Source organism: Mustela lutreola, chromosome 5, assembly GCF_030435805.1.
Source record: "Mustela lutreola isolate mMusLut2 chromosome 5, mMusLut2.pri, whole genome shotgun sequence".
Lineage (NCBI taxonomy): Eukaryota > Metazoa > Chordata > Mammalia > Carnivora > Mustelidae > Mustela > Mustela lutreola.
This window is the reverse complement of record NC_081294.1, coordinates 151,142,529-151,156,786: the sequence shown is the minus strand read 5'-3', so window position 1 is coordinate 151,156,786 and position 14,258 is coordinate 151,142,529. Positions and strand designations below refer to the sequence as shown.

The following is a 14,258-nucleotide window of genomic DNA, read 5'->3' as shown; positions in this document are numbered from 1 at the left end:
TCAGATTAACCTGGAATCATTGTGCTTGTACACGATCACCTCTGGATGATCCCACATCAGACTCAAATAGCCTGTTACCCGCAAGTTTGAGACTTCAATGTAAAAATAACTGGGCCTGATATTTTCTTTGTGTAACTTTATTCAGATTTATTTGGAGGGATTATTTTTAGGACTATACTGTTACTGGGAGGTATGATGATCTAAACATGTGCCCCTTCAAAATTCTTGTTGAAACTCTACCCCTAGAGGTGATAGTATTAGGAGGTGGGGCCTTTGGAAGTGACTATAATGAGGATAGATAGAGCCTCATGAATTTGATTAGTGTCCTCTTAAGAGGCCTGAGAGCTCCCTCGCCCCTTCCACCATGTGAGGATCCAAGAAGGCGCTGGCTAGGAACCAGGAAGAGGATCCTCACAAGAACACACCCATGTAGATGCCATGATCTTGGACTTCCTGGCCTCCAGAACTGTAAGAAATTAAATTTCGGTAGTTTAGAACCCACCCAGGCTGTGGTATTTTATCATGGCAACCTAACTGGACAAAGACAGTGAAGTTATGTTTTCCTAGAATTTTCCCAGAAATTAGAGAATTTAAAAAAAATGGCTGTGAGGAAAGAGGTACTGCAGTGGAAGATTACATGACTCAGAAAAGTTTGTTCCTCATGAGTCTGGAACAGTAAAACTGATTAGTTGGTCCCAGGAAGCAAACATTGAATTCAATGATTTTTGGCCCTCAGTCCCTATCCCCAATAGTACCTTTTCTGAGGTAATTTTTTTAACTATTTGACAAAGAAAAAGAAACTATTCCCCCCCCCCTTTGTTTTAATAAAATAGGTAGTTCAGTCCTTAAGTGCTTGCCCACTCCAGTTGATACTGGACAACACTAGAGGATGTTGCTTCTGTAAAGTTCAACAATTTTAGTCTGACTTGGGAGATAACTGTTTTTACCTTGCCAGAATTATTATTCACATTTTAGAAATGTAGAAATGTGCTAACTTGTTGAAGAATCTAACAGCCCATTTACTGAACTTAAGAGTCTGATTTTCTATCTTGTGGCCCTCAGAGTGTGGGAGGAAGTGAAAATTACCTGGTTCACTTTACCTCAGCTAGGATGAATGGTGATCCACATTCTTCCTGGGCCTTCCTGGATGGTAACCGGAGAGCTTAATGAAGGAGGCACAGCCTGGGTTCCAGGAGGCACGCTCCCATCTTATACTGTAAGATCATCACTCACATTTATCAGTGGAGTAACTCGCAAAAGCAGTAGTTGTCTGAATAACCTTTAATTCTCAACCTCACGCAGCAAAGGTAATCACTTTGTGATAAAACCAAGTGAAATACCATGCATTCTGTGATTTAAAATAAAGTGGCTTTAGATCTGCTTCAGAGCTGGGAACAAGTTGTTGGGGAGAAAACACAGGACCATGTGCCTGCAGAGTTTACAGAGTGATTTTCTTTTCAGGTAAATGGCTTGGAAAGCAAAGAAGAAATAACCCAAAAAGTTTTCACAACCACCAAGTACACGTTTTGCCTTTAAACTATTAAAGAACATATTTTAGCGACAGTGAGGTAGCTACAGGTCACCTGCTTATATTTCTTCTCCAAAACATTCTTCTTAGTATAACTGGCTTGCATAACACTCAAATGTCATTTCAAAAAATAGATTCCTAGATTAATCTAAAGTCTGGATTTTATGGCTGCACTTTTACATAAATCAACAGGCTTCCCAGTAATGCTTGTGAAAGCTGGGGGCTCTTATCGCATGTCACCAGGAACAAGATAGAAGAATCTTACACATTCTCTATCTTATAGCCATGATAACTTAAAAACTATGAAAACATTTCATAGTAGCTTTCCTAATACACTTAACGTTACCTGCATCATGAAGTCTCTGATGTCTGAGGAGGTCTACATTCTGAAGTTTAACTCACAATTAACTACTCTTCATCACTTTCTGCCCAGGACGAGTTTTTTGAAATTGAGTACAAAATGAACTTCAGTTGGAAGACTTTCCACATGTGTTTTATTTATAGTTTTTCTCCAGTGTGAGTCCTCTGATGATTGGTAAGGGATGAGCTCTGACTAAAAGCCTTCCCACATTCTTTACATTTATAAGGCTTTTCTCCTGTATGAATCCTCATATGTGTCATAAGGGATGAACTTTGTCGGAAGGCTTTCCCACATACTTTACAGTTAAAGGGTTTCTCTCCAGTGTGAATTCTCTGGTGCTGAATGAGAGCTGAGCTTTGGTTGAAAGCTTTTTCACAGTCATTACACTTATAAGGTTTCTCTCCAGTGTGAATTTTCCGATGAGTATTAACTGCTGAGTGGGAACTGAAGGCTTTTCCACATTCTTTACAGTTATACGGTTTCTCTCCAGTATGGATTCTGTTGTGTATATTAAGCCGGGAAATCCAGGAGAAGGCCTTCCCACATTCATTGCATTTATAGGGTTTTTCTCCTGTATGAATTCTTTGATGCTGTATCAGAGCAGAGCTTTGGCTAAAGGCTTTCCCACATTCTTTACATGCATAAGGTTTCTCCCCAGTGTGAATTCTCTGATGTATGATAAGGGCTGAGTGGTAACTGAATACTTTCCCACACTCATTACAATTAAAGGGTTTCTCTCCAGTATGAATTCTATGGTGTCTACTTAGCCGCGATATTGAAGTAAAGGCTTTCCCACACTGACTACATTCATAGGGTTTCTCTCCAGTATGAATCCTGTGATGCTGAATAAGAGATGAGCACTGGCTAAAGGCTCTCCCACACTCGTTACATTTATAGGGCTTTTCTCCAGTATGAATTCGTTGGTGATTATTCAGGGATGAGCTTCCTTTAAATGTTTTGCCACACTCGTTACATTTATAGGGTCTCTCTCCAGTATGCATCCTCTGATGTCCAATGAGAGATGTGGTGAAACTGAAGGCTTTCCCACATTCGCCACAGATGTAAGGTTTCTCTCCTGTGTGAACTCTCAGGTGCTGAGTGAGAGAAGAGCTTTGGCTGAAAGCTTTCCGACATTCCTTGCATTTGTAGAGCTTCTCTCCAGTATGGATTCTCTGGTGTTTACTCAGGGAAGAACTGTGGAGGAAGATTTTCCCACAGATGTTACATTTGTAACATCTGCGCACCGTATTGACTCCCAATTGTTTAAACAGAACTGAATACTGCTGGGAATGGGGTTTCCTTCCTCTGGAAACAAGTCTGGGTTTTCTAATAAGGGGTGATTTCAGACTGAGATTTTTCCCAAGCTCAATACTCGCAAAGCTCCTCTCCCTCATGTAGGTGTTTTTGATGGTGATTAAGACTTTCCTGAAAGGTTTGTTCTTTTTGCCTTGTTGCTTCTTTAGCTTGTCCTCATTTATGTAGGCTTTCCCCAACTTGAAGTCAAAAGGACTGTCCCCTAGGAGTTTATTCATTACTTCCTGATTTTCTTCTTCAGAAACTGTAGTTTCAAATAAGCGTTCCCATCCTAAAATAAACAGAACAGGTAAGTCTCCCTTGCACTAAGAATAAAGAAAAGTGATACCAAAATATACAAGGATTGCTAACAAATATGTCCTGGATGTTTAAGAAAGGATGGAGAGAAAGAAGGGCAAGAGAAAGCAGCAGCATGGGAGACATGCCTGGGTGGAGAGGTCTGCAGAAAGCTGTATGTGGGTGAGCTCCAAGGAAAGCTCCTCCAACAAAGGCAGCCAGGCCTGCTCTAGGAACGAAGCTGGGTCAGCAGGGGACAGAGCACTTCTGAGTTCAGTGGGTTGTGTTACTCCTCAGCTCCCTTTCGCACGTCAGTCACTGGTGCACTCAAGGTAAATCCACGAGGAAACTTCAGAGAGGCTATAAGTGAAAACTGCTGTTGTGGAACTCCTCTGAGTGCTGTATGTGGTATTGTGATGGACATTTCCTCACTCGTTCAAGCAATTCTTTACTGAGTAGCCACCATGCAAAGGTCAAGAACAGAAGTATGGGGAACATATCAGGCAGGTATCCAGTTTTCACAAGGGTTTACGTTCTAGCAGCAGGGTTCTGACAGTGACCAAGCGATGAAATAAACTAGGGATGATGAGTCCTGGGGGTGATGAGATCGAGGAAAACAAAAACAAGGTGATGTGCAGTAAGAGTAAATGAGCTGACATTTTAAACTGGGTGATAAGAGAGTAGAATTAAAGATGGGATCTCAATAATGAGAGACGGCCATGCAAAAACGTGGGTATAAAGATGATTCAGTCAGAAAGAATGTAAGGTCAGAGTCAGCTTCGAGTTGTCCAGGAACCCAGATTCATCCAGTGTAGCCTGAGCAAGAGGGAACAAGACAGTGTTAGGAGGTGAGGAAAAGAAGTACGCAGGAGCCATATCACGCAGGTGATAACGGAAGACATTTGGAATTTCTTCGGAGGATCACTGTGGGCTAGGAGGGACAGGACAGTTTTGTTTAAAGAGGATCACAGTGGTGGTGCGACAAATGGATTGTCATTGGCAGTGGGGGTAAACCAGGACAGATGTAGAGCAGCCACTCGGGAGACTGGATGGAGGTGATGGCAGTCTGCACTAGTATGGCAGTGGAGGGGGACACATTTGGGATGCTCTGAAGGCAGAGATGACAAGAGTACGTATATCCTGAGTACATGAAAGAGAGGACTGAAGGATGGTATCCAGCTTCTGGCCCGCACTCGATGGGAGACTGGTACCATGTAATGATATGGGGAAACTTGGGGGAAGAGTACACTCTTGAAAATAATTTCCAGTCTACTTTTGATCACTTAGAATACAGTGCAAGGAATGGTGTCACTGCTTCAAAAAGAATGAATGTGTTTTCTTAACTGGAAAAGAGACATGTAATCATATAAGAAAAATAAAGAAAATACAGAAAACTTGAAAATCAAGTTTACCACGATTATATATATACACAACACACAAATATAATCATTGCTAAATGTGGAATTCAGCTCACCAGAATTTTTCTGGATATTAGAAAACACTTTCATTGGAAAAATAAAAATAGGTTGAAACTACACTTCCCCCCACCTATTCTTCACTTAAAAAAATTGTAGGCTTCTCTCCATAGCAACAAATGAAGGTTGACACCATCATTTTTTTACACCATCATTTTAATGGCAATGTAAGATTTCAAAGCACAAACATAATTATAATTTAATAAATCCCCTTCTAAGAGTGACTCAGCTTTCTTCTCCTCAGTGATACCTCATGTTATTAACATTCTTTATACCACCATTGCAACTCTGCACAATTATTTCCTTAAGATAAATTTCCAAACCTAGAATTGATTTTAATAAAGCCAGACCATCCTGCAGAAAAAGATACTCAGGTATCACTCGGAGCAACAGGAAAACACTGGATATGTATTTCTTAATTTGGGGTAATAAGGGGGAAATGGCTTCTCATTGCTTTAGTTTGTAATTCATTGATTATAATGAAGTTGATTCATATTCCTTTATTTTTTTAAAAGATTTTATTTATTTATTTGATAGAGATCACAAGTAGGCAGAAAGGCAGACAGAGAAAGAGAGGGAAGCAGGCTCCCCGCTGAGCAGAGAGCCTGATGTGGGGCTTGATCCCAGGACCCTGGGACCATGACCTGAGCCGGAGGCAGAGGCTTTAACCCACTGAGCCACCGAGGCAACCTCCTTGATTTTTTTAATGGTAATACTCATGCCTTTGTCCTATAATTATTTCTTCTCTGGACGTTTTCTCTGTTTCTCTTTATATTATGCCTTTGTACTCCAAAGCCACTACAGCAATCGTAATAGTAGGAAAAAACTAGAAATTAAAATTTCTGGAAGATTATTTAATAAAATATGGATTAATAATACAATAGAGCTCTTTCGGAAAGGTGGGCCTCTATTTAACGAGGGCTGAAGAGCTGAAGTACATTCACAATTTAAAATAGGTTTGAGAGGTGCGCCTGGGTGGCTCAGTGGGTTAAGTCTCCTTCTTCAGCTCAGGTCAGGATTTCAGGGTCCTGGGATCAAGCCCAGCATCGGGCTCTCTGCTTGGCAGGGAGCCTGCTTCCCCCTCTCTCTCTGCCTGCCTCTCTACCTACTTGTGATCTCTCTCTGTGTCAAATAAATGAATAAAATCTTTTAAAAAAAAGAGGTTTGAAAACAGTATGTAACATCAATCTCTCTCTCCGTGTGTCTCTCTCTCCCTCATGCACAAACACAATCACACTCAAACAGTCATAACCTGAGAGGATAAATAGTAAAATATCAACAAAGGTTCACCATGGTTGGTTGGCAAAATTTCAGGTCTATCTCTTAAAAAAAAAAAAAAAAAGATTCTGTTTATTTATTTGACACGGGGGAAGAGAGAGAGAGAGAGAGAGAAGACTCCCTGCCAAGCATGGGGCCCGACGCGAGGCTCGATCCCAGGACCCTGGGTTCACAACCTAAGCTTAACCGACTGAGCCACCCAGGCAGCCCCCCCCCTTTTTTAACAATACTATGTATTCCTTCTATAAATTAAAAGTAGTTAATATTTTTTCAACTGCTTTGCAAAAGAAGAACACAGTCAATTTGGATACTAATGATTTCTTTACCAACCAGAAAGCTCAGAGCTAAATTCTAGATTCACCCAGGGCTACTATGCTGGCCCTTACCAGATACATTCACTTTCTAAGGTTCTGACCAAACTTCTATTTTATTTTATCATTATTTTTACAGCTAGCTTCCTTGGATTATTGGTAGAATGTGACAGAATATATGTTAGTATGCCGTAGGAAAAAAGATCCCTGAAGTGAAAAAAAGACTTGACTCTACAAAGCAAAGGACACTGTGATGCCAAATAACGGTATTAACCCAAAAACTCCTTGGTATTTGATACAACCTAGTGAATCTTCTAAATTCTGAAGATTAAAAAAAAAATCCTATAATATTCTAGACAGAAGATGAAAAAAAAGGGGGATCAGATTTCTACACAGAAGACAGAGGAAAAAGAATTAAGCTAACAGAGGACTTTTTATCAAGGACACTCAATACTCAGATACTAAAGTCAAGTGTGAAGGGGAAAAAAAAAATTTGATGCCAGAATTCTAGATCCATAATTCTCACTGGAGAGGTAAAAGAATATTTTAGACATGCACAAAAAAGACCACACATGAACCTTTCTGAAAACATTATCCAAAAGAATATTCTAGTCAAACCAAAGGGGAAAAGCTGAAGACAAAGCTAATGCATGGAAACACGGGACTGAGCTGACCCAGAAAACCTATGTCCTGTCATGTGAGGAATAAATGACAATAAATGATAAGAAGCAAAGCTCAAAGGAGAGGGCCACCGTCTGGTGCTAGAATCAAAACAAAACAGAACAAAAGCAAAGATGGAAAAAAAAATCCAAAATGACAATAACAGGAACAACAAAAACCAAAGACAAAGCAGAACGGCAAATGAGAGCTTAAGGACCCAGCAACCCAGAGGAGTTTTAGAGACTGAGAGATACATCCTAGCAGCCAGGGTCTGGGATGTATTATTTTGAATATTTTCACACAAAAGATTTAGGAGAATGCCATACTGAACATCTGCAAACCTTCTGCATAAATTCTATTTATGACCATTTTGCTACCCCTGCCTTCTCACTCTCGTGTAGTATATAAATATGCATACATCTGTGTTTCCTTTTTAGCCGAACCGTATGTAATAATTTGCAAACCAAAAAAGTCAAACAAAAACCCAAGCTGGAACAATGAGGGATGTACTGTATAGATAGAAATTTGTTCAAACCAAAGGGACAATAATTTAAAATCGTCAGTCCAAAAACTGAATGGGAAGTCCTCAGAGAGGGAGAAAAACCATGAGAGACTCTTAATTACAGGAATCAAACTGAGGGTTGCTAGAGGCGAGGAGGATAAGGGATGGGCTAACTGGGTGATAGGTATTAAGGAGCGCATGGGATGTGATGAGCACGGGGTATTATATAAGACTGATGAGGGACGCCCTGGTGGCTCAGTAAAGCCTCTGCCTTCGACTTAGGTCATGATCCCAGGGTCCTGGAATCAAGCTCCGCACCGAGCTCTCTGCTCAGCAGGGAGCCTGCTTCCTCTACTCTCTCTGCCTACTTGTGGTCTCTGTCAAAATCTTTTTAAAAAGCGGGGGGGGGGGGGGGCACCTGGGTGGCTCAGTTGGTTAAGCCACTACTTTTGGCTCAGGTCATGATCCTGGAGTCCTGGGATCGAGTCTGACATCGGGCTCCCGGCTCAGCAGGGAGTTTGCTGCTCCCGCTGACCTCTCTCCTCTCATGCTCTCTCTCTCTCTCAAATAAATAAGTAAACTCTTAAAAAAAAAAAAAAGAATTATAATTTAAAAAATTAAAAAAAAAAAGACTGATGAATCACTGACCTCTACCTCTGAAACTGATGATGTACTGTATGTTGCCTAATTGAATTTAAGTAACAGAAATTAACCAAAAAAAAGAGAAAAGATCAGTCAGAAAAAGAGAAGACATGAGTCACAAACCTTTACGTATTATATACAGTGTTACCTTTTCTGCATTCACATTACAAAGGATTCTGGAGACAAGTGGGCCCTTTTTGGGAGAATTCAACTCTCTCTCTGAACCTGCTGTATCAGGGCTCAGAAAGATAGAGAGAATATGCCCTTCCCAGCCTTTCCAGCCCGGCCTGGCCCATTCAGGAGGGCCCTGGTCCACGTCTCCTGAGCAGTAGCACCCAGGAAGTGAGAAAATGCTCTGCCCACTTCCCAATCATTGTCACTCACCTACACATTGTCACATTGTCACTCACCTACACCTTGAGAAACTCCATTTTCCACCATCCAGGGGTCTTCCCCTTGCTGCAACTGGAAGATGACCTTTGGTTTGGAAAATAGGATTCCTGTTTGTGAGCAAGAAGAGAATGAGTCTGCTGTACAGATATGAGCAGCCATCCTGGCACACAGATCCAGCCCCTGGGGCTCCGGGGCAGAGGGACAGCTGAAGGAAGGAGATGTCTTTTCAGAAAGGGGCTTCGATAAAACTTTTTTGAGGACAGCCAGGAGGTGGTCTCAGGAAGAAAGTCAGGGTGCTGGCTGTGCATGCCTCTATTGGAACCTCTCAGGAGACCCAGAGGGACAGAGTGTGGAGCCAAAGAATGGCAAAAGCACACAAAGGCTGCCCATCACTGACTCTACCAACCCAAGGCCTCTCCTGGCAGCAGAAGGGATAGCGACCGCCGCCCTGAGAGCCCACCTGCGGCTGAACGTGACCAAGCCCTCCAAGTGTCCTCCTTGGGGAGGGCCCCACGAAGCTCCCTCCACAGATTCTCCATCATGAGGAAAGGTCCTTACCCAGCGAGACAAGGGTGCCGTAGTTCTCCAGCATCACCTCCCGGTACAGGGTTCTCTGTGCGGAGTCCAGGCGCAGCCACTCGTCCTGGCTGAAGAACACAGCCACGTCCCTGAATGTCACAGACTCCTGCAATGGCAAACCCGTTCCTGCTCAACTGGGACCAGACCCCCAAAGGGGTGGCTGAGCAGTCACCCTGTTGCCATGCAGGGCTACGAGCATCTCTAGGCAAGTCTCTGTCCTTTCCAAATGCACATACAGTTGTCCCCACTTCTGCAGGAGGGGCTATGTTCTAAGAACCCCCCCTCTCCAAGTCTAAAACTTGGAGCATACTATACCCTACATATATTTTTTTTCCTATAAATACAATCCTATGATAAAGTTTAATTTATAAATCAGGCAGAATAAGAGATTAACAAGTCATAACAGAACAATTACAACAATATGCTGTAGCAAAAATTATGTGACTGTGGTCTCTCCCTCTCAAAACACCTTTCTGTGCTGTACTTACCCTTCTGCTTGCGATATCGTTACAGCTAGACGCCAAGACCTGATCTTGACTGCCCACCTGCTTGTGCTCACGGACCTGTGACCCACATTCTTCCTTGAGCTTTTCTTTCCAAGTTATCTCTCAAGATGGAAAGTGAAACCACCCCTCCAGCAGTAGCCACTTGGACAAGTCTCACTGACAAGCTCTCCAGTCGGCCCACACCATTCACACCAGTTTGAGCTACAGCCCCGACTCACCTTGCACAGATGGACCGTGGAGTGACCTCTAGAATGACTGACAATTACCTCCACCTCCTTAGGATACTACAATCTCTGCCCAAGGAGGACACAGTCTCGTTTACATAACATACAACGTGTGTTCAGACGTGTTTCCTTAAGGCGCATGTGCAACCTTACGCCCACCTCCACATACAGTGACAAGGATCCCCTTTTAAAATATTCAGCTTAACCCTAAATAACAGGAACCCATACACCGTGGCTTGGGGAGTCACGGCTTTGGAAGTTATTTGGCATGATCTTATATGCTGCAAATAAAGTTTCCCTGGCGCAACAGCTCACCTGGTGTAGTTTCTCTTGGTGGCTCGCCCAGGAGTGTGAAAGGATAAAGTGCCCAGGAGTGTGAGGAGTGCCCAGGAGGGTAAAGTGCCTACATGAGGGGAAGTGAGGAGAATGACACAGTCTTGTGGTACAGTGAGTATCTGGCTACTACTGACCTTCTAAGGAGAGGTTGGAAGCAGGATCATCTGGTAACTGAAACCATCAATTCCCTGATGGATGCGGGGCGGGGGGGGGGGGGTGCCTACTCTAAGTCTTTTCAAAGGCTCAGGAAGTCACTCGCCAGGCTCGCAACTCCGGACAACTTCCGTGGAGGCCTGGAAGCCATCTATTTGAATGTGCCAACCTCGCAGTCTCCTGGGAGTGGGCAGGCCTAACGGGTCACCTGACGAATGTCCAAACTGGGCTGTAGCCACTCAACATAAAAGTGAGCCTTCCGTCTTGACAATCTCTTCGGGGGGATGGCCTGTAATGCACGTGACATTCGGGCCGAGCACGTATTCAATGATAAAAGTGTTTTCTTTCTCTCCTGCTTCTGTGGAGAGGTTTTCTGGGTTGGGAAGAGATTGTGTTCTTAATTGTATTTCTATTAAGTGCCACAAAAGGGCCAAGAAGGGAAGAGAGCACGGTGGGCCAGATGCTTCATTTCCCTCAGTCCGTCCCCCAAGACCACTAGTCCTACCTAGCTGGGATTCCTTTTCCTTTCACCAGCTCTTTTAATCTGGTCCTGCTCATAAGCCCTAAATTTCCCAGTATAGTCCAACCCTCAAATAACAGGAGTTTGAACTGAGCAGGTCCAAATATATATAGACTTTTTTTCAATAAATACAGTACTATAAATGTGTTTTTTTCTTCCCTTTAATTTTCCTAATAACATTTTCTTTCTCTAGGATGCTGTATTATAAGAGCACAGTATAGAATACATATTCCATATAAAATACGTGTTAATTGACAGAATTGGCAAGGCTTCCAGACAATACTAACTATGGTTAGTGGTGAAGTTTTTGGAGGAGTCAAAAGTTATATGTGGAGTTCTCATTTGCCATCATGTGGCTGGAGCTAGAGTGTATTATGCTAAGCAAATAAGTCAGTCAGGGAAAAACAAATTCCATATGATGTCACTCACGTGTGGAATTTAAGAAACAAAACAGATGAACATAAGGGAATAAAGAAAAAAAAGAAAAAGAGGGGAGGCAAACCATTAGAGACTCTTGACTGTAGAGAACAAACAGGGTTGCTGGAGGGAGATGGGTGGGGCTAGATGGGGGGCATTAAGGGGAGCACCTGTTGTGATGAGCACTGGGTACTGCATGTAACTGATGAACCACTGAATTCCACTCCTGAAACCGGTATTACACCATATGGTAGCTAACTCGAATTTAAATAAAAACTTTTTAAAAAAAAGTTGTATGTGGATTTCTGACTGCTTGGGACAGGTGGGGTCAGAGCCCGAGCCTGTATGTTAGAGTAGGCAGAATGTTGGCTTCTAGCAGAATGGAGGCCAGCAATGAGGAAGTCGTGACCAGCTATAGGGAAGGTCAGAGGCTGCCCTGGCAGCCCTTCACAAGCCAGATTAAACCACACAGGCCCAAGATAGCAGCTGGCTGGACAGGAAACCCTGACCAAGTTAGGAAGAGAAAGCTGAAACGCTACATCCCTAGCCCAAGTAATGAATATCCTACCCTCTAGTTAACAACTGTCAATAAAAGATAGCAACTCAAACCCCAGGGGGCAAAGTGCTTGCTCCCTCTCTCTCTCTCAAGGCCATCTGCTCTCCTATCTTGAGAGTATATTTTTTGCTTTAATAAACTTTCCTGTTGTGTCACTCATCTGCTGTGTTGTGGGTCGGTCCTTGAATTCTTTCTTGAGACAAGACCAAGAACCTTCAGCAACTCCTTCAAGGACATGCTGGGTCGAGGCCGCTGGGCTGCCCCAGTTCACGCAGCAACACTGAAACCCTGTGTTGTTCAAGAGTCAGTTATACTAGAAATATCCCTGACCACGCTTGCTGATTCAGAGGTCCTCTTTTTTGGATCTTCCTAGAAAAATCACCTGGACTCCTATGAGGGACTACTCTAGTTGACTGGTCCTCAGTTCCTTAAGGGTAAAGACCATACATTTTCTCTTTGAATTCCTAATGTTACAGAGAGAATTATTGGACTCCCTCAGGTTCCACCCTTCACAGGGCAAAAAACAAACCTAGATCCCTCACAGAGCTCTGGTGTGGCTTTGGAACAGGACTGGAGAGGGTCTTAGCTGCTAAGCCAGGAATTCCCAAGAAGACTGATCCCAAGCACCAGACAAACAGCTTCCTTCAAGAGTTACCCCACCAGGCCCTTGGGTCCCTCCATGGGCTCAACCACAACGGCTTCAATGGGTTCACGACCTCTGAACCAAGAAAGCAGACAAAGAAAGGAACCTTGACTCACCTGAGCTTGGGCTGGGAGCAACCCTGTGGCCATTTCTCCCTCCCTGCTGCCCCTCCTAGAGAAGGCTCCTGAAATGGAAAAAGAAACTGTGAGCAGTCTGTCTGTCCATCCTGTCTGTACTCCCACCCTCATGAGGCATGACTAAATTAGATCCACACACTGAGCACTCTGCAGACGAAAGCCAGAGGGAATCTGAGAGCCCACGCATCCCTGCGTTGGAGGGTCCGTGAGCATGGCCACCCAAACCCAGAGTGCGTGGCAAACCTACTTCCAGTCCCGGGCCTGCTACCTTTCAGCTAGTGGTTTCTGAATAAAGGTAAATCAGACTAAGGAATTAGAACCATCCCATGGACATTAACAGAGTAAAGGGCAGTCAGGCCCGGCTCACAAAGATGTTCAATGAAAGAGAAGTAAATACTCCGCACATCTGTACTTAAATATTTTGAGATGTACTACAATTATAATAATTACATTGTACCTAACATACTCTATAATTAGATATAATGTATGACAACAAAATATAATAATACGGTAATTATCATCACTCTTCACTAACATTTGAAGGAAATTGGTGTCCTTTTCCGGAAGAGCAAACCAAAAATTAGTCCTCTGTTCCCCTTGGAAATGGTGCTTCCTTTATGAAGAAAGAGTTATCAAATCTCCTTAATATAAACGAAAACATTATCCATCCTCTCCCTGCTCCAAAAAACCCCCACAAGTCTCAAAAGAAAGAGCATCATTGGCTAGAGATGAATTTAAGTTTTGGAGAAAAGGGAAGTAACTCAGCAAAAGGACAAAATTAAACAAAAAAAGAATAGTCAAATCACTCTAGGATTCACTCTGAGAACAGGGCCACACAAGCTCAATACAGCAAGGATAGCAAAAACTAATACACATAAAAATAAAGTTGAAACTGGAGGGCGGTGGGGGGAGAGACCAACAAACGCGATCAGCCAAAAACCGCCCCAGGGTGCACGAACCCTCCAACAGCGCAGAGCTCCCAGCAATCTCAGTTCTGGGGCCACTGCTCCAGGAGCGCTGCCCGAGGCTGGCTCCCGCGGCTCAGGCAGTGACAGCTCCGATTTCCGGGGAAGCGGGGCCGCGGGAGCGGAGTGCTCCCGGGGCAACGCCCCCTTCCCGGGCCGCCTTCACCTGCCGAGGCCGCCGCAGCTCGGACGCACGCGACTGGGACTCGGCTGGGACTCGCGCGGCGGCCAGCCCTCTGCCCTGGCCCCGCCGCAGGAGCTGCACACCCCGGGCCCGCTCTCACCAGCACCCTGTACCTGGGCCCGCCGCGACCCGGACGCCAACCGGCGCACCGCACCGGAGACAAGCAGGATACTTAGCCTGGGGACATTTTTCACCACCGCCGCCAGGCCGCCGGGCGCAACTGCGCCTGCGCACGAGACTTGGAAACTGGTGCCTGGGCTGACCGGCAGCGCTTTTCCTTACGAACTCCATTTCCCAG

General features: G+C 44.0%; 1 protein-coding gene across 1 annotated transcript; it reads right to left on the bottom strand.

Moving 5' to 3' along the window:
* Nucleotides 1-1,263: 1,263 nt before the first annotated feature.
* On the bottom strand, nucleotides 1,264-14,251 carry ZNF879 (zinc finger protein 879). Its single transcript, XM_059175885.1, has 6 exons — nucleotides 14,074-14,251; nucleotides 12,791-12,858; nucleotides 9,299-9,425; nucleotides 8,762-8,847; nucleotides 6,818-6,827; nucleotides 1,264-3,474 (listed from the first exon to the last, which is right to left on the bottom strand). Exons 1-6 carry the CDS (start codon nucleotides 14,249-14,251, stop codon nucleotides 2,027-2,029), a joined length of 1,917 nt encoding a protein of 638 aa, XP_059031868.1. The 3' UTR covers nucleotides 1,264-2,026.
* Between the last annotated feature and the right edge of the window lie 7 nt (nucleotides 14,252-14,258).